Source organism: Mytilinidion resinicola, assembly GCF_010093595.1.
Source record: "Mytilinidion resinicola strain CBS 304.34 unplaced genomic scaffold BDZ99scaffold_2, whole genome shotgun sequence".
Lineage (NCBI taxonomy): Eukaryota > Fungi > Ascomycota > Dothideomycetes > Mytilinidiales > Mytilinidiaceae > Mytilinidion > Mytilinidion resinicola.
In genome coordinates, this window is record NW_022985438.1 from 538,915 (window position 1) to 557,576 (window position 18,662).

The 18,662-nt window shown below is 54.4% G+C and overlaps 6 protein-coding genes across 6 annotated transcripts; 2 read left to right on the forward strand and 4 right to left on the reverse strand.

Moving 5' to 3' along the window:
• Window positions 1–609: 609 nt before the first annotated feature.
• On the reverse strand, window positions 610–2,677 carry BDZ99DRAFT_122055 (DUF803-domain-containing protein). Its single transcript, XM_033712534.1, has 8 exons — window positions 2,458–2,677; window positions 2,349–2,392; window positions 2,266–2,291; window positions 2,081–2,171; window positions 1,940–2,030; window positions 1,728–1,888; window positions 1,382–1,673; window positions 610–1,326 (listed from the first exon to the last, which is right to left on the reverse strand). The coding sequence occupies exons 1-8, from the start codon at window positions 2,469–2,471 to the stop codon at window positions 789–791; spliced, it is 1,257 nt and encodes a 418-aa protein (XP_033582739.1). The 5' UTR covers window positions 2,472–2,677; the 3' UTR covers window positions 610–788.
• Window positions 2,678–4,266: 1,589 nt separating this feature from the next.
• Window positions 4,267–7,201, reverse strand: BDZ99DRAFT_122136 (uncharacterized protein). The gene is made up of 2 exons (XM_033712535.1): window positions 5,984–7,201; window positions 4,267–5,931 (listed from the first exon to the last, which is right to left on the reverse strand). The coding sequence occupies exons 1-2, from the start codon at window positions 7,064–7,066 to the stop codon at window positions 4,348–4,350; spliced, it is 2,667 nt and encodes an 888-aa protein (XP_033582740.1). The 5' UTR covers window positions 7,067–7,201; the 3' UTR covers window positions 4,267–4,347.
• A 360-nt stretch (window positions 7,202–7,561) lies between these two features.
• BDZ99DRAFT_493747 (uncharacterized protein) lies at window positions 7,562–9,649 on the forward strand. The gene is made up of 3 exons (XM_033723263.1): window positions 7,562–7,814; window positions 7,869–9,317; window positions 9,398–9,649. Exons 1-3 carry the CDS (start codon window positions 7,812–7,814, stop codon window positions 9,485–9,487), a joined length of 1,542 nt encoding a protein of 513 aa, XP_033582741.1. The 5' UTR covers window positions 7,562–7,811; the 3' UTR covers window positions 9,488–9,649.
• A 696-nt stretch (window positions 9,650–10,345) lies between these two features.
• Window positions 10,346–13,373, reverse strand: BDZ99DRAFT_376822 (uncharacterized protein; the record flags this gene model as incomplete). Its single annotated transcript, XM_033715045.1, has 2 exons — window positions 10,346–12,606; window positions 12,659–13,373. The coding sequence occupies 2 exons, from the start codon at window positions 13,371–13,373 to the stop codon at window positions 10,346–10,348; spliced, it is 2,976 nt and encodes a 991-aa protein (XP_033582742.1).
• Window positions 13,374–15,036: 1,663 nt separating this feature from the next.
• Window positions 15,037–16,976, reverse strand: BDZ99DRAFT_457733 (uncharacterized protein). The gene has a single exon (XM_033718753.1). The coding sequence runs from the start codon at window positions 16,622–16,624 to the stop codon at window positions 15,233–15,235; it is 1,392 nt and encodes a 463-aa protein (XP_033582743.1). The 5' UTR covers window positions 16,625–16,976; the 3' UTR covers window positions 15,037–15,232.
• A 1,283-nt stretch (window positions 16,977–18,259) lies between these two features.
• Window positions 18,260–18,639, forward strand: BDZ99DRAFT_457734 (uncharacterized protein). The gene has a single exon (XM_033718754.1). The coding sequence runs from the start codon at window positions 18,277–18,279 to the stop codon at window positions 18,478–18,480; it is 204 nt and encodes a 67-aa protein (XP_033582744.1). The 5' UTR covers window positions 18,260–18,276; the 3' UTR covers window positions 18,481–18,639.
• The last annotated feature ends 23 nt before the right edge of the window (window positions 18,640–18,662 follow it).

Sequence of the window (18,662 nt, forward strand, 5' to 3'; positions counted from 1 at the left end):
CCTTGATCTACAGTGCCTCACCAGCATGAGCATGATCTCGTATACTGCACGTGGCGTTTCAACAAACCTCAGATATCTGTGATGCTATCCAATTTGATCTTAGATCGTCACGAGGATATTCGCAAACACCGTGGAAATTCTTGAAGGCACCCCCGTCTAAGGTGGTCCGGCGAGTTGGCCGATTGTCATAAAACAAAGACTATTTTCTCGTTACGATTCTCTGAAACTTGGTTGAAGTACCGCATACAATATCATGCAGGACTACAGTGAGCCAGACCGAAGCGATTTCAATGGTATAAAAGATGCGATTCAAACGCTCCACGCATCGGCGTGGTGATGCCCTTCCCCACAGAGAAGCTATGCCGCGTGCTCTATAATAAGTTATACAAATGCCCTTCTTCCCAATCAATTCGCATCTCATCCAGTCCATTTCAGTTCAGCTCAATCCCCATCCTTAACCCAAGGACGCCATCATTCATGCCGTATTCAAATAATCAGAACAGTTCCCGAAACCCATAACAATGACGCCAGTGATCGGGCAAGTAGGGACTTCAAACCCGATCCAACCCAAATAGAACGCCGGCTCTTGCGAGTTTGCTTGATCCTCCATGATATGTCTCTTTCTAACGATGAAAACGCCAGCCACACCGCCACAGCCAGCGCGCGCGGTTTTACGTTAGGAGAAGGGGCGGAGGGAGCCTTTCCAGAATCTTATGTACAAGGATCGACAAGCCTAGGTTCAGAATGCAGGCAGGCCAACAAGAAAGCAGAACTTGCGGTGTGCGGAATCACCGTTCAGAGCCCTTCATTCCACCCCGGAGACTCTGCTTCTTGACGTGCACGCTTCCACTAGCATTGCCGTTGGCACCAGGTAACACTTCGTCGAAGCTTGTGCGTTTGCCGCCGGCCTCGCCTTCATCTGAGTCTTCGACCAGCTCGCCGAGGCCGAAGCTCTGATTTTCGACGTCGTAACTGCGCACTAGGCCTTCTCGTTCGCTGAAACTGTTTCTCGCGCTACCACCGCCGAGGTATGGGCTTCGGAAGCCGTTTTCAATGCTGCTCCTCCTCGCTTGCATGCTTCGCCGTGTGTAGACGCCTGAGATGCCATCTGCGGGTGGAGCGTCGGTCAAGCGGTTTCCAAGGTGTTTGTTGCCGTCTGGGTCTTCGCGGGAGAGATTGAGTAGGTATACGCCGGAGAAGATGATCAAGAAGCCGCAAAGGAGGGAGAGGGTATTGACAGCTGAGGTAGTGTTGAAGCCGCGGAAGAGGATGAAGGACGCGACCAATGTGCATGTCGTAAAAGTCACGTAGTAGAGAGGGTTGACACTGGTACAAATTAGCGGTTGATCCCAAAAGAAGTAGATTGGCCGAGAATACGTACATATTTGTCGAAAATTGGCTCAGTGCCTTGTTGAAGTAATTCATTTGCGTAAGAATGCAAACGATCACGACAATGACGAAAACGTAGGTTGAAGGATGTGTGAATTGGTTGTTGCCCGCGAAAGTCATCTTCAATGCAATGCCGAACGCTTTGATGGCCATGATAGAGACGGATCCGACAGTTGAACAGATGGAGAGGTAGATGAGGGGGTTTTTGCGGCCGTACTTGGGGGAGATTTTATATATCATGACGATGGCGAAGATCGCAGTAATGAGGCAGTAAATCAAGAACCCTGGAATGGAGCATGTCAGCGGCTGTCCGTGTAGCGTGTTTGCAGATAACGTACCTGGTTGAATTGCAAAGTTCAGGATTTCGTCGATGGATTCAACAGGTTGATCTGGCGGCGCATGGAGCACAATAATGACAGATCCTATTAAACATATGGCGCATCCAATCTTTCCGAGCAGTCCCAACTTTTCGTTGAGAAAGTACGAGCCTAGAACAGAGCTGCTCGGTAGTCAGCAGCTGTGCAGGGTGGCGCGGACAGTTTCAACATACCCTATAAGCACGCTGAGTGCACCCAGTGGGGTCACCAGTATAGCCGGCGCAAAGGCGTATGCTGCAAAGTTGAAGATTTCTCCGAGCACCACTGTTGCCGTTAGTCGGTATTCGTAGGATCGTTGATGTGGAAGCGCGTACTTGTTACGATGCCTGCCCACCACGTAGGGCTTCGTAGGTATGAGTAGCCATCGCCTTCGAATCCATGTTTGTCTGCGGCCTCGTTCAATCCCTAAATTCAACGCGCAATCAGTATCGCATTCGCGGGTAGGCACGTGAAGGCTTGGAGGGGTGACTTGGGACGCGCTGGGGTGTAGGCGACGAACCTTTTTGGTGATGACGAAACTTGTGCCTAGCAAACAATTCATTAGAATCCTGCATATGTCCAGGAAGCGCAGTGCAAACTCACCGATTGCCAAAGACGACGTTACCGCCAGGGCCAAACCGACATATCTGTCCGCATGTTAGCCATCGGTCGCCATGGTGGTGGGCCGAAGTCCGGCATCAGAGCAACGCACTTATCCTCCAGCATCGTGTCCGCAAAGAGTCTCCAGAGACTCTATCTCGGCCCCCGTTCAGTAATACGCAGCCGTGATAAGCGGGTGGTCGTGGTCTCGCCGTGGCAAAGCGCGAAGCCTCGAAAGCTGAGTCGTGGTTCTATCGATAGGGCCGAGCTGGAGAGGCCAGATGGCACAGCCGAGCGCGGCGTCAAGTATGGTGGTGCAGGTGGCCAGCAGACGTTTCCTGAGGCAGGCGGGTCGAGGGGCAGTCGCGATGGATGCGAGACGGGGAAGGGAGAGGCCGTTCGCGTTTCACCAAACGCTTGAGAGTGGACGTGGTGGTTTGACAGGCGGACAGCGAGCGAGTGGGCCGCGGTCGGCGAACGAGTGACGGGAGGCAGCGCGCGGGGGACAGGTTGAGTATGAGGCTTCGGCGGGTGTGAAGATGGCGGGCAGAGTCGTTAAAGGAGGCGCATCTCAGTCAGCGGTTTTCAATGCCGGCGCGTCAGGGCGGTTGTTGGCGCTCCAGCTGGGCTCCAGGTTGCAGCTGGAGAGGTCGACGCGGGAGCAGGGGGTGGGCCATTCTGGCGTCTCTGCCCGCCGTTTCGCACTCCACTCAGCGCCAGGGCTACGCAAGCCAGGAACATCCGTCACATGTTGCATCTCCTGCATCGCGCCGATCGACATGAAACACTTGCGCCGCGGAGGCATTCGCTGCGATGTGCGATGGACAGTGCTGGGATTGACTTGTCTGTCTATCACGGTTTGGCACCAAGCAAAATCTCCGCATCTGAGGCTATAAATACACGTTAGTAACAGGCCCATATTTGTGTTGGAGGCCGCGCCTCCTGGGGCGCCCTAGGCATTTCTGGCTAGGTGGAAATCGAGCACGAGCATCACGAGCATCACGAGATTGAAACACCATGGGCAGGGAGCGATTTGGCCAGTTTTCGTAATGTCACGTCTGCAAATAGTTCGAGAACCCCTCTAGAAGGCGAAGGCGCAGTACGAACTGTCAAGCATGGGGCACAAATGGTGAGCAGCAAATCGCATTGAAATTTTGTACAGCAGTCCCCATGTAAAAGTACCGGTCAAGCATCAGTACCGACGGTGCCGGCAGCCCTATGAACGGACTGACCGGTGCCTGACCAACGCCAGGATATCACCTGTCCCATGCCGCGCCTCCCGAGCTTAGTCGATTAGACCAAGCCCTATGCCGCCACCACTCTCAGAAGACAGCGGAAGCTTTCGTTGGGCCAAATTCCCAGGAACCAGATCCAGATCCCAGAACATTTTCAACCCAGCCTGCCATTCGCCAACCACCGAGAAAAGAAAACGCCCAAAAAGCCCAAAATCAAAGGAAGAATCCACCGTGAAAGACCATAAAAAGGTAAAGTCGCTCACCTTTTGAGAACCATATCGGTCTCCTCTGGAATCCATCCAACTTTTCTATTAATCCCTGAGCTGTGACGTGTGTCAGTATTGAAGCCTTCAAATTGAATTATGCTGGACGGCGCCAGAATCCAGAGTCGCCAGAAGCCAGAAGGTCCCAGGAGCCAGTGTCGCCGAAAGCCAGGAGCCAGAAGTCGTCAGTCGCCGTGTAGCCATTCGCCGGTTGCCAGTCGCCCGTCGCCATTCGCCAGGATCCAGATGTGGGGTTTAGATACGTACCAACAATTCAGGAGCAATGTCCATATCGAACTCTGGGATAGAGCCTAGCCGGTCAGCCATCCGGTCAGCCATCCGGCCAGCCATCCGGCCGTGAAACCTATCAGTTAGTTGTACAAAGTTGAAAATCGAGGCATCGCTGCTTGCAATCGAACTAAAGGGCCATTGCCCAGGACGACAACGTGCCAAGACATGTTCTGTCGAGTGAAGTATGCGTCGTGATCGCATCTGATAGCAAACTCAACCCAACCGCGTCTTCTTATGAAGATCTTGCTCATCGTCCTCTTCATCATCGCGGGAGCGTTTCGCTGGAGGCGATGTGCTGGGTTGGTGAGCCAGAGTCCCCGAAACGATGGTGGTTGCCGCTGGAGGTGACTCGTCCTCGTCGTCATCGTAGTCAATTGAGTCCGAATCGTAGCCAGGGTCCCCCTTGACAGCCTTCACTTTGCTAGTGTTCGCATGGTTGCCGTCCACTTTCGAGTTGTCCGCGTAGCCGACGTCGGGGTTCGCCAAAGTCTCGCCATCGAAGTCCAGGTGGTCTCCAAGCTCGTCACCGCCATAGTTGGTTTCATCGAAGCCAGCACCGTCGCCACCGTTGTCGGTGTGTTCACCATGTGTCTCATACGACTCCTGGCCTGAGAAGCCCTGTTCCTGGCCTTGATAAGCCTCATCCTGAAGATCGTAGTGGCCTTCGTCGAAATCTGGGGCGTAGTTCTCATCGAAGCCTTCACCGAAGTCAAACCCAGATTCGTGGTCGACAGGATCGGCGTGATGAGCATCATGAACGCCATCGAGTTGTCCAGGTTCGACTTCAAGATCTTGTTCTACCCCGTGCTTGCCATTGGTCTCCAAAGCTTGTTCCAGTTCTTTCTCGAGCTCAAAGTCCAAGTCGTAATCGTCCTCATGTGTCTGCTGCTGCTCTTGTACCGAAGACTGGGAAGTGCCTACCGCTTTGCTTTGGACGCCATTCAAGGTAGTGGCAGCTGCATCTGGTGGACCAAAGTCGTCATCAAGGTCATCCAATTCATCGTAGGCATCTTCAGGATGGTTTGGCTGGCTTCCAGCTGCTGGAGTTACCTGACCCTTGGGTGTCTGAGTGGCGTCGCCTTGAACAGTTGAGGAAGCCGACGAAGGGCCTGACCCGGAATTTCCCACATTGGGAGTCGGATTGGTGTCCACTTCGTCATCAGAATAATCAATCAGATCGTCATCGTCGATTACGTCTTTGTGGGATTCCAAGGCTGTCTTGCTCTCCGACCGGCGCTCAACTTGCTGTCCGGCGGCACCAACATCATTCTCAGTGGGTCCGGTGAGTTCAGCACCGGTTGCGACATGGCCCGCTTTTGGAGCATCCGCCGTCGAGGCCTCTACTTCGTTGTCGAAATCAAAGAGATCGTCCGACTTGTTCTCTGCTGATTCGTAGGTCCCAGCGCCTTCTGTCCCATGTTCAGTGATATGCGGCTCTGGCGCAGTTTGAGCTTCATAGTCATCATAGCCCTCGTTTTGCTGCAGTTCGTTCGGAACTTCTAGCTGTTCATGCACATCTATGGCTGCGTCATCATGTTCCGAGTGCTCGTGTTCGGCATCTTCGTATAGCGGATACTCTGAGTTCTCTTCATCGAGATGTCCGAGGAATGTTAGCTGCGATATACCTTGTCCTTGGGAAGCAGCCGAGCTTAGCTGGGCCAAACGAGTGGAGAATCTCGTCTTCAGAGTCAGGGTCATGTAAAGGGGATCGGGGTCATGCACGCCGTCGTGTTGTTCGAGCGAAAGATATGTATAAAGGATCTGCGAAAACTTCACTTTGGACGCAAAAACACAGTCCTAGAATATGTTAGTGTGACAGAGTAAAGGGCGGGTTTTTGTCCTGACTTACTTCACGAATGCATAAGCCAAGCTTAGCTATGTCCATTTCCAACTCGTCTTCGTCGCTGATCGTATCACCAAGGACGGTTCTGCAAGCTTGCAAGAGCTCATAGATAGTCTCGTGCGCAATCGACTCATCTTCGAGGAAGTAGGTTTGAGACTCATCCTCCACGCGGGGATGGAATAGTGACATTGGCTCGTTGTCTGCATAGATCACGATGACAGGGTGGAGAGGACCAGGATGAGTCTGGTAGAAGTCGTCGCGCTGAGAATGTGAATGTGCGAATTCTTGAATATCATCATGAGCTGCATAGGGAGAGCCAGAATGATCATGGGTCGGCACTTCATTTTCGTCGTTACGTTCCTCACCTAGCGAGCCGGGAGGGCTCAAGTACTGCGCATGTTCCTCGTTCTGCGTAGCATCGGCCGTAACGAAATTTGGGGAAGTAGTCTCAAGATTATCGGCTGATCCTTCGACTGCGGGAAGGGGGGATACGGGGTGCACATTGCTGGGCTCAGTTGGCGAAAGAGTAGCTGGTACCGACTGAGCGACAACACCTTCTTGTACAGCTTGTTCCGCTGTCGTTGGGGCTATAGCATCGACGGTTTGTTCATATTGGGCCTGGGTTGTCAAAAGGGCTTGGTCCACAGTGCCGGCCTCCTTGGAAACCTCGTCCTCGAAGTCGAAGTCCAGTTCGAGGTCGTCGTCCGGGTCCATAGCGACATTGGGCACGTTGGTCTGAGTGGCCTCTTCATGGCCTAACTCGCTGACATCAGTGAGATGCTCATCTGGAATGCTAATGTGGTCTTGGTTGTCCTGCATCATCCCCTCGTTGTCGTCTAGCTCATCGTCGAACATGTTATCGTCATTGTCTGGATACGTCGATTGGTGCTGAGCGTGGCCCTGATCAGACATTGCGTCTTCGAGCATCTGGTCGTCGTCGTGATGGTGCGTGTACTCGCCACCAAGATCCAGGTCAATGTCGATATCGTCGTCGCCGTATTGAATCTCGGACGTGATCTCCATATCGTCGTCTGGTGCAGTCACCTGAAGGCCAGGTGCAGGCTGTGAACCAGTGGCCAAGGCCGTCATGGAGGCGGCGCGGGGGCAAAGGTCGAACTCGTCTGTGAGGGCGCGTCGCGGCGCGGTCTTGAAGGGCTGCTTATCAAAACAAGTCCAGTGGCGAGGTAGTGGCGAAGTCCAGGAAGGTTGTTAGGTGTCGGGGCTGAGGGTTAGTGGGTAGGCGAGGGTGGTGGTCATGGAGTGGTGTTGGTGTCGAAGGTGGAGTGCGACGTGGGCGATTTATAGGCGGCGTGTCGCGCGGTGACTCCACGTCGACAAACAGGCAGCAGGCAGCAGGCGTCTATCTATCGCTCCGAGACAGAGTCGTGCGTCGGTCGATGAAGGAGTGCACGCTGCGCTGCGGTGGATGTGGGCGAAGGAAGGTGGAGAGTGTGTCGAAGTAGGAGGTGAAGGAGCGAGAGACGACGGGGTAAAGACAAAGGCTGCGACCACGTGCCGCCAAGCCTTTTAGCGCCAAATCGTAATTCACACATCGCCAGAACGGCCGGCGACAACAGCCCGCGGTGCAGCTCGATTCTCTCGCGATACGTATGTTGCAACGGCTGAGGGTGAATTCCGTTGTCGTTTGCTACGTTTCCCTACCTTCATAGCCGTGCAATTGCCCCATTTGCAGCTTGTGACTATCAAGTCTCAACCTCGAATCCCCCGCCGTCTACATCCCTCCTCGACACACCCTTTGGACGACTCCGACACCACCCTGAAAGCGGCATCCCCGTCACATCATACCCACGAAAGATAGCACAAAAGTCCCACAATGGTAGCCTTGTTCCCATACATATTCCACCTCGAATCAAACTCACAATCCCCCCAGGTCATCCTAGCAGCCTCAATATGCACCCGCGGCGGGAAAGCCGTCCTCTCCCGCCAATTCCGCGAAATGCAACGGTCCCGTATCGAAGCTCTCCTGGCCGCATTTCCTAAGCTCGCCGACGGCAGCACCCAACACACGACGGCCGAGCAAGACAATGTGCGCTACGTATACCAGCCTCTCGACGAACTCTACATGGTCCTCATAACGAATCGGCAATCGAACATCCTGCAAGACATCAACTCGTTACATTTATTTGCGCAGGTCGTGTCCAGCATTTGCAAGAGCCTGGACGAGCGGGAGATTGTGAAGAATGCCTTCGAACTGCTGTCAGCGTTCGACGAGCTCGTCACATTGGGATACAGGGAAAATCTCACACTAAGCCAGATCAAGACCTTCCTAGAAATGGAATCACACGAGGAGCGGATCCAGGAGATCATAGCACGCAACAAGGAGCTGGAGGCCAGCGAGGAGCGCAAACGCCGCGCCAAGCAGCTCGAGATGCAACGCAAGGAGATGTCACGGAGTGGACGAGCAGCTGGCGGTGCTGGCCCGCGCGCTCCCCAGTATCCCACATACACCCCCAGCGTGCCCGCCACCGTCACAGACACGTACGAGAGCTACGAGGCGGAGAAGAAGAAGAGCAGCAAACCACTCGTCACCCGCGGCAAGGGCATGCAGCTAGGCAAGAAGTCGAAGACCAGCTCCATGTTCGACCAAGTTGCCGGCGACCTACCCCCAGAATCCGAGCCGCTCGTGCAATCCCCCAAAGCGGCGCCCGCTGTTGCCCCTGCTTCCGCGCGCCCGTCAACGTCCTACGACCGCGAACCAGTCCACATCACGACGTCCGAGCACATCTCCGCCCGCCTCGACCGCGAAGGCCTGCTGAAGTCGTTCGAAGTTCGGGGCGACCTGTCACTGCGCATTTCGGACGCCGCACTGACGCAAGTCAAGCTCGCGCTGGCGCTCGGCGAGACGCGCAATGCGCAGCTAATCACGCACCCTAAAGCCGACAAGGCCGTCTTCAAGAACTCGCGCAACATCCAGCTCTCAGACACGTCCAAGGGCTTTCCCGTCAACATGGCCATTGCCGTTGTCAAGTGGAAGCTTGCGCCCAAGGCAGAGGACGTGTCCGACCCGCCCATCACGTTCCGCGCGTGGGTCGAGGAGAGCGGTGGAACATACAACATCACCGTTGAATACGAGCACAGCGGCGCCGACGTGCTCAACGACGTCGCCGTCACCATCCCGTTCGCCACGGACGAGCCCAACGTCAGCTCCTTCGACGCCGTGTACGAGGTCAGCGGGGATAGCCTGGAGTGGAACATCGGCACCGTCGACGAGGAGCACTCATCCGGCAGCTTCGAGTTCGAGGCGAGCGCGGAGAGCGAGGCAGAGTTCTTCCCCATGCGCATCAAGTTCTCGAAATCGAAGCCGTTTGTCGACATTAGCGTAAGTTTCTTCTTCTCTCCCCATGAACCTCGTGGCATATTCCCCAAACTACAACACTCATCTAACCCACATCTGTGCAGGTCTCGTCCGTCTCCCTCATCAGCATGGGCCAGGACATCAACTTCTCCACCGACGTCAAGTCCGTCGCCGATGTCTATGAGGTCTCGTAAACGTTGTCTAGGGCCTAGTTTTCACATTTCTTGCATAGATGATGTGGCCCCTGACGATTTCGCCGGTCTGGGGAGGGGGAACGAGCAGGGGCCGTTACGGGTTAGCGAGTGCATGTGCTTATGCTGCCGTGCAGAGGGTACTAGCTAGGACGTACGTTGATGAAAAAAAAACGAAAATGAAAACGAAAGTTCCGAACCAAGAAGCTGGCACACCTGAACTGCGGTTTTGTGCCCTTCATTGATGCTGATATAGACCGCATTTGCCTTTTGTTTCTCAGTCTCAAAACAGCTTATTCCATCCGAGATTGTTTGGGGTTTGTGTTCCAACATGTGATTCAAAGCCATCACATCCATCTATCAAAGCTCTCGCAGTCGTGGAAGATATCATGTACTCTAATCAGCATTCGTTCCTTTCATCCCGCATATCCTCATGCCCTCGGAGTTTTCCCCGTCCGGAAGACCCTCAGTGCAGTCCTATCAGCCGCCATCCGCCATCCGCCATCCGCCATAGGAACTTTTGATCGCAGTACACTATAATACAAACAAAGGCAGCTCCAGAAACAGCAGCAATCGATCCCTTCGCCCATCGACTTTCCTTTCCCGGAACGTGAAAGAAACAGAGAAACTAAAACAACGCATACAGGTGTAATACATACCCATCCCGTCATAGCCCTTTCCATGAGGGTCGAATAAAGTAAAGAAACCATAGACCATAGACCGTAGACCGTAGACCGTAGACCGTAGACCGTAGACCGTAGACCATAGACCGATAGGCAAATCCACCCCTCAGCCGCCGACAACGCCCATCACCACCACCACCCCCCCTTTCTCAAAAACACCCGCCCATCCCCTCTCAACTCACTCCGCCGCCGCACCCACCCGATCACTCGCCCTCAACACGCCCGAAAACCGCCCCTCGCCTCCCCTCAAACACCCATCAAACTCCACCGCCGCCGCCTCGCCCTCATCCTCCCACCCCGTGTTCAGGAACCACGCCACATTCACCGCCGCGCACTCCACCGCGTCCACCTCCTGCACAATCTCGCCCATCAGCGGGTCCTTGGTGCTCAGCATCGCCGGCGCGAGCGCGTTGTACCGCTTCGAGAAGAACGGGTGCCGCAGGAACGGGTGCGCGGGCTCGAGGCCCGCCTCGTCCAGGTTGGCGTGCGGGAGGCGCACGTAGCCGCAACTCACCAGCTCAAGCTGGCGGAGGTTGCTCTCGCGGTCGACGTCGGCGTTGGAGTGCGTGGAGCCGAAGTCGGCGAGGTTCTGGCCTGGCGAGATGATGTCGAGGATGTAGAGCCAGGAGCCCTCGCGGGGTTGTGTGCGAACGGCAGATTGCACGTTGACCTGTGGTGGGGGTGGCGCTAGCTGTTGTTGTTGTTGTTGTTGTTGTTGTTGTTGTTGCTGCTGCTGTTGAGGAGGTACCAGGCCTGGTATGGCGTGGGCTTGGAGTTGGGCTTGGACGTGGATATGGGCTTGAAGCTGGGCCTGCATATTGGGGATTTGCGCTTGGGCTTGCGCGCCTTGCTGGTTCTGCAAGTGGTTGATTTGGAGCTGCAGCGCTTGGATCTGGAGCGCAATGAGCTGCTGCGGCGGTCCGCCTTGTTGAGGAGCACCGTTTTGTAGTCCTAGTTGCCAGCCTGCGGCATTCGGCTGATTGATTGCTCCATTGTTATGAGCCCCATTATGGGCTTGTTGCACGTTGGCCATCGCCTGCTGAAGATTGAAGAAACCGTTGAAGTTCTGGTTTACGTTCTGGTTGGCGTTCTGGTTGGCATTCTGGGCCGCGTTCTGGTTGGCCAATACTCTCGGCATTGCAGTCAATGATACAGATTGAAGTGTTAGCTTGCTCAGTCGTGTCTTGTCGTGCTTCTTGACGAATTCTTGCAGTGCTGGCGGGGTAATCCAGCAGTTGCGCAGCGTGAGCTGCTCAACGTGGGGGAATGAGAGCATGACACCTCCAATCTGACTCGGAACAAGCAGCAACGCATCGCTGTTAAGAAGCACTGGAGCTGGGAGCACGTGCTTGTTCCTCGCATGTATACCTTCTGCATGCTCGCCACCAGCGGCCCAGCCAATGGTGAGGCTCTTGATATTCTTTCGGGGACTAATCATCTTTTTGAGTAGCTGGTAGAAAGGTTCAATAGCATGCTGAGGGTCGATACATGGTGTCTCCACATATCCAGCGTCGTCCTTGACCACATTCCGCCAATCTGGGAGAACTTGGATCGTGACTGTTTTCAGCTGCGGTAACGCATCCCAGAAATCCTGGCGACAGAGTGCGGAAGTGTATCGACTGGATATTCGAGCAACATTAAGCGTGTGGACGGTCTCAAATGTTATCGGATTATCCATGATAGCCAACATGTACGACGAGAGGAATGCCCGCTGTGCCCATTCAGTTTCCATGAGCCACTCTTTCTGCGCCTTCGAAAGCTTCGTAGGAACTATTGAACTTCGCAGTTGAGCTAGATCGCTTGGCGGGGTGCCTGACGAATACAGCACTCCCACAGAAGGAGCCAGTGTCAGAACAGGGTCAGGAACCAAAACGTCAGCATCGGCGGGCACGTCCGCTGGATCATCCCGTCGGTCCTCCACGGTATATTCGTCTAGCGTGGCTTCAGCAACTAGGCACGGATCCAAGTAGGGAAACTTCAGTAACATGTCCGGGACGGCATGGGCGTCAATGATAGGCTTCAACTCTTTAAACGGAATGTTGACCGCCATTCTATAGAGAGTGGCAGTCTTCAGATCAACTTTTGCTTCGTCATGCACTTGATTGAGGTAAGCCCAGAGCTCCTGTTGGGCTTGCTCCTTGCGGTCTGGTATAGCCTTGGAGGAACCAAAGACTTCCGGCTGCTTTCGGATTATTCTAGCACGAATGGACCGATCCGGGCCCTTGAGCCAGCCAAGACCGCTGTCTAGTGAAAGCGCCAGCTCTTGGACCTTCTGAAGCATGGAGAAAGCTGTCTTCATCTTCGGTGTTTCGTCGGCGGCCAACTCAAGACCGGCGACATCATCGAATCGTCGATATTCTTCGAACGGCCATTCGTAGTTGCCCCAAAAGCTAGCATGGTTTTCAGTGGTGCCTTTGAAGGGCGGCTTCGCTAAAGCTTCTGCAATAATGTCAGCTCAAGTCGGATGTATCGACCTTATATAGCAACATACCTTCATCAACGTCAAAGCTCATGCCGTATTTCCGGATATGAGGCCCAAACCCACGGAATACATCCAATCCATGGCCATCATAGACATCGTCTCCATTGGCGTTTTTCCACGACAGGCCCTTGTTTACTTCAACTTTGATCTTTCCTTTTCCTTTGTAGTCCGGCTTCTTGTCCTGGCCTAACATGCCATAGATTTCAGTATTGAAAGGAACAACGACAGTCCTAAACAGGACCTGCGAGACGTGCTTGTCGAACTCGCGGGACACCAACCTCATCGACTTAATGTCATCCCGTGAGAGATAGCTCGCGATCTCCTCAAACATCTCTGTTGGTAGGCGCTCTTTTGGCCAGCCTGGCACAACTGTCCTCAAGTTCTGCAAGGATCTCACCTTGAGCTTAAGGATCTTACTTGGGCGGACAGAGTCAAGTGCGTTCAGACCTCTCCGCTTCAGCCGCGATCCATTCGAGAATCTGTCAGAAATGGGGAAGTAGCGCGATGGAATCTTAGAGCTATCGCGGATATCCGGCCACACATCCGTAGCGCCCGGCTGCGAACGTTCGCTATGATAGAGTACCGCAGAGACGGCGCCTTTTTTCTCCAGGACAGACATGAGATCCGTATTGTTCGCATCGATCGTATCGATCGCATCAACTTTGTCTCGCGGACGCTTTACGAAATTGTTTTCTGCACTCCAGCGGCTAAATCTCTCTCTCATTACTTGCATGGCCTGCATCTGAGAGGACCCCCGGGAGGGATTGTTACCACGATTGGACCCGAGAGCGATGAGTGAGTCCTCGTATTCCTGGCTGGAAAGAAAATCGTCGTAGTCGTCGGCGCCTTCTGAATCCGAGTCGACCCAGTTTTCAAAGCGGTTAGCTAGTCTGGGCATGTCCCGTGCCTGACGACGTGATGGAACGGGGCGACGAGCGCTGTTGGATGCGTCGGGCCAGTCACCCGCCGACAATTCTTCCAGATCGTTGAGGTAGTTTCCTCTGTACCCCTGGCTCAAATGTGAAGAGAAAGAAGTGTTGTTGGCTCTCATGGAGCGAAGTAAAGCACGACCATCTGCACGACGTTGGGCATGGGTGAACTCTGAGACGTCTGAGCGCTGAGAGTTTCCGCGGTCTCCTAGAAGTGAGCCAACCGAATTTGGCGTGCCACCTTGCGAAAGAGACCGCGGCATATAGTTCTCACTCCCGCTGCCTATTCGGCGATGCACCCGCGACCGGCGAGGTGAGAGGGCATGGTTGTTTGGGGTCGCCGGCGAATTTGGGGCCTCAAGTAGCCCAGATTCATACAGTCCAGATCCAGGCGGTGGGGAAGCAGCGCCAAAGAGACTGCTCCGCGCGTGTCGATGACTTCCACTGTTTGTAGCCATCACGCTTACTGGCACCGCATTCCCATCAGTAGGAGTTTGCGATGAAGACAAGCTAGAACTTCCCAGCCCCGTGGCCTCAGATAGATATATCATGTCGTCTTCCATTAGGAACCTGGAAGCGAGGAGCTGGTTGCGGCGACGGCGCCGGGGCGTAGATCGTGGAGGTGTCATATTTTCTGAGGTTGCGACAGTCTCGTTATTGTTTGCTTGCGCGAGGCCACCTACCATAGGCTCGCTGCGGACGAAGGAGGAGCTACGTGTGTTGGTAGACCGTTCACGAAGGCTGCTGAGACGTCCAGTAATATGAGCGCTAAAAGCCTGTAGACGGGAATATTAGCAGTCAGTCTTTATACAACGAACATATGTGAAGGCCGATAACCCAGATGTGGGCTGGTGATGATACAGGCAACAGGGTGTCGAAACTTACATCGTCGCCAAGGTCGACATCATAGCGGTCGTCCATATCGCTATGGCTTAGATCACCATCTGTCTCGAATCGCGCGAGCGTGGGATACGAAGACTGCTCGGACTGCCGTCCAGCAGGTGTGTGCCGGTTCCTCAGACGCCTGTCGGACATGGCGAAGGCTGCTCAAGAAAGGTAGCTATTGGAGGGGTAGATGCGGTGATGTATGCGGCTCAAGTAGTCGGAAGCGTGAGCGGAGACCATGGGCGAGGCCGGAGTAGAGACAACTGCAACGGTGGGGAACAGCCGAGTCATGAAAGCGGGTGTCTTGCCGTCACAAAGCAGGCCGTGGTGTTGCGTTTGCTGTTTGTTCGACCCCGACGAGCTCCGCGACGTCGTTGCTTCAACCTCAAAAAAGGGCCGTCCGAGGGCCCCGCGCTCTGATTTTCTGCCCCGTACGCCGAGGTCCACTATATGCATTTTTATATATATGGTTATATGCGGAATCAATCGGACTTCTTATTCGTAATAGACAACTAGCAGCATGTTCAAAGTGCCAGAATCACAGCGCATAGTGGTTGCTATATGTTCACGAGGCCTAGCCAATCCCGCACAAGTTCGACAATATCTGGCCGGGTGTTGGCTTGTGAGATGAGGACAGTGGCATGATGGTATAGTGTGAAGATGGAGTTGACGGTGTCAAGGACGGCTACGTATCGAATCAAACGCCCAGTTTCATGCATTATATAAACCCTGTAGAGATAGAACGACAGACTCCGGCTTCCTCCAGGTATTACCGGAGCCCATACGCGAAGACATCATGACTATACAGCGGCCTGCCTTGCGCATCCTCTTCATCCATCGTATCCTCCCGCGCCGTCTCGCCCGCTAGATATTCCAGAAACTCCCGGAAGCAGCTAAAAGTCTGCATCTTGGCTGCTTGCGGACACCACGAGATTATCAGCCAGGTCAGCTCGTCGCTCCCTTCTTTACTACCATACGCAGCATTGAGGCATTCCATGAACTGCTTCTTCGTTTCCTCGTCCGACTCTTCGTATGTCTCCCACAATAGCTTACGGGCCACTTCGATGACTTCTGGCTCAATCATCCAAACCAATACCGTCTCCGCGTCGCCCGCGTTGATCAGCACTGTGTGATCGAATTTTGGCCAAACCGTTTTGAATGGGAGACCTGGGATGTTGGTCAAGTCGATGCCCTCTTCGTCCCATTCCTGTTGGTGCCCCTGGGCATCGTAGATGCGTACAGCGTCGGTGCCGCTGAGCTCTGGCTCGCCAAAGAAACCGTTCCACCACTGGTCCAGCCCGTTGCTCACCAACAGAAACTCTTTGAAGTCGTCAGGGAGGCCGGACTTGCAACCTAGCCTCCTCTCTAGAGCCGTGACTTCCTCAGCGGAGGCGGGTTCGCGGATAATCGTAGTAGGAGGGTTGTCGGGATCGTAATCGGTTTCTTCCCAGATGGCGTTCTTGAGCGTGTTATCGTTACACAGCTGAACGAGCTCTCTCATCGACTTGTTCTCGTAGGGTCGCCGTAATGGGCCGTCCTTTATCCTCTTCTGGAACGTCTTCAGTACCTCCTCTCCAAAGGCCCTGACCTTCCCGTCATCAAGTCCGAGTTCTTGTGCTACAACTTTATCCTTCAACATACTCCATGCCAGCCTCGATTTTGATAATTCCCGGTACATCATATGGAAATTGTCCGCAATCGTCTTTACAATCTCCTGCGCCTTGTCCTTTCGGCCTTGGAATATAGCGAGGTCCAGGGCCGCTGCGTAGTCGTCAGGCCGTAACGTCGCACTCCCCCAAACTGCTGCTTTGGCATATCCTTGGGCAGTCTCGAGTAGCTTCTCCAACCCTCCCTCCTCCTTGTGGGTATCTCGTTTCCATAGGAGCCTCTCGTTTTCCAGCTTCGCGAGGTACTTCAGTGTTCGTTCCTCAGCCGGGATGGCAGCTGGCCATGAGTTGGTCGCTTCCCACGCAAAGTACAGCCCGGGACTCCAGGAGGCTCTGCAGGTGCTGTTGAAGTCCGCGGTGATGTTGAAGAGCGAAGTGGCGATGTCGATGTATCCCAGCAGAGCAAACTCCAAGGCAATATCCGTGCAGTTGCGCGCAACGTCCCAGGTAACCTTCTCTATCAGCGTCTGATGCGGGTCGAACTTCCGGCCCATTTTGAATGCCATTTCGGCAGGCTGGGGAATGACCTGGGTAATAAAGCAGGCAGAGGATCGCTGGCAGGGAATAAGAGCCTTGCCACAATCAAACCAGATGTCGCGATACAGTCCAGGAAAGCAGAGGACGGTGGGGCACTCGATAGCTCTCTTCTACAGCGGCCCCTCCGCGGTGATTAGACCCAGGACCCCACGGCGGCCATGACTCGATGGACACTCCTGGTACGGAGGGGCATCAGTTGCTGGAAACCTTTAGCTCCGTACCAGACTTGGGCCGCAAATCGACCCTTTGCCGGTGCCCCTCTGCGACTCATTGACGGCTCACTCGACGATCACCGGCAGCAGAGAGGGGTTCGGCAGCACGGGCACCTCCCGAATGTCTTCGGCAGGCAGCGCTGGAACATTCACCGGCTCGCCCAGGCGGTCCCATGGCGCTGGCCTTGCCGTCCCGATCGTGGGAGGCAATCAAGTGCCGCAGGCGGCGTGCTAGCAGGGTGGCACAGGCTGGAAGGCCTGAAGGCCTGATGACTTCGCTTTTAGAGTTTCTTGTGCATGAATGGGGTTACGCAATACTCATCCAGGTCGGGCTCGGGCAGACAATTGGCCAGAGCGGGCAAGGCTGATGGATGAAGTCGGGAGACCCCGAAAGAGAGGCCGTAAGCGCTGCATGGCCAAACTCAAAATATGTTCCCGGGTGTTCGCCCCGATAGCAGCCCGCCACGGCGTGCCGTCTGCCGATGGCGTGCATATGGAGGCTGTTTAGAGATTCCAGATGCATGACAGAGATAGTCGTGCTGGGAGGCTTCCATGGCTGCGGTGGACAAAAGGCCCCGGACGGGTGAGGTGAAGCGAAGTCGTTCCCAGGATCGTGCAAGTCAGGCGTCACCGATCATGCAAGTCAAGGGGCTAGTAACATTCGCCATGCAAAAAGGGCACGCGGGGAACAGACCGCACCGCATGCCGCACGTCGCCTCGAGGCTGGGTTCAGGGGTGCTTCACCGCTCGCCGGGTTCGCTCTTCACATCCTCCACAGTTCGATGCTTGGCGTTGTACAGGCTACGCAAGATACACATGCAGACTCATTCCCCGTGGCCTATCTTCCATCTCCTGAATCGCGGGCGCCGGCCCTGGTTGCTTTAGGCTTAGACTTGCAATGTACATTGTCGCGTTACAGCCCCTCTGTATGTCCTTAGCCCGAGGTCCGAGTACGCAAACGGTGTCCACGCTTTGGCAATATTAGTGGCATACAACACCAGGATACCTAGAGTTGACAGCACCTCGCTCCTTCTTTTGGCCATGAAGAAACCATCGAGAACCCTCAGAAATCACGGTAACTCGGCCCTTCTTTTAACCATAAGTTAACATGGAAAAGTCAAATCCGATGTGCGTATAGTGAAACTCCACGGCAAGCTTTCCTCGTTATAGAATACACCTTTGTACCGTTCTGTTCAATACATATATGTATATCAACATTCACGATTTCTACCCAATCCCCGCTCTCACATCCAGCCCAACGCCGTCTCAAAAGTCAGCCAACCCCCACCACCTCCACTCATAATTCCTCTCTTCCCCTGCGAAATCAATACGCGCTCTCATCCTCCCGAGTCCCATCGCTTCCTCCAAGCACTTACGACGGACATGCCCAATCCCACATGACTCGCGCCGCATACCATACCCTCCCTCCTCTGGCCCACACGCAACCCAACCCAACCCCACCCCGCTACCGCACTACCGATACTCGCACAGTACTGCCACGCTGTCCAGCCCCGCCTGTCTGCCATCAAATCCCAAATAACCCCGAACCTAGTCTCTCGCCCCTCATTTCAACAAAGCCCGTCGAATCGTCACATAGTTAGTACAAGTCACACACATGTCACGTTTTAAGTAAAGCACGAATAATCCGCTGTCTCAAGACCCTCGGACAGCTATCCCATCCACATTCATTTCCCATTCTCTAAACCCTATTTTGTATGTATCACACTCAAGAAAAGACGAAGAGGAAGAAGAAGAAATTAGACCAGAAGCGTAAGAAAAAAAA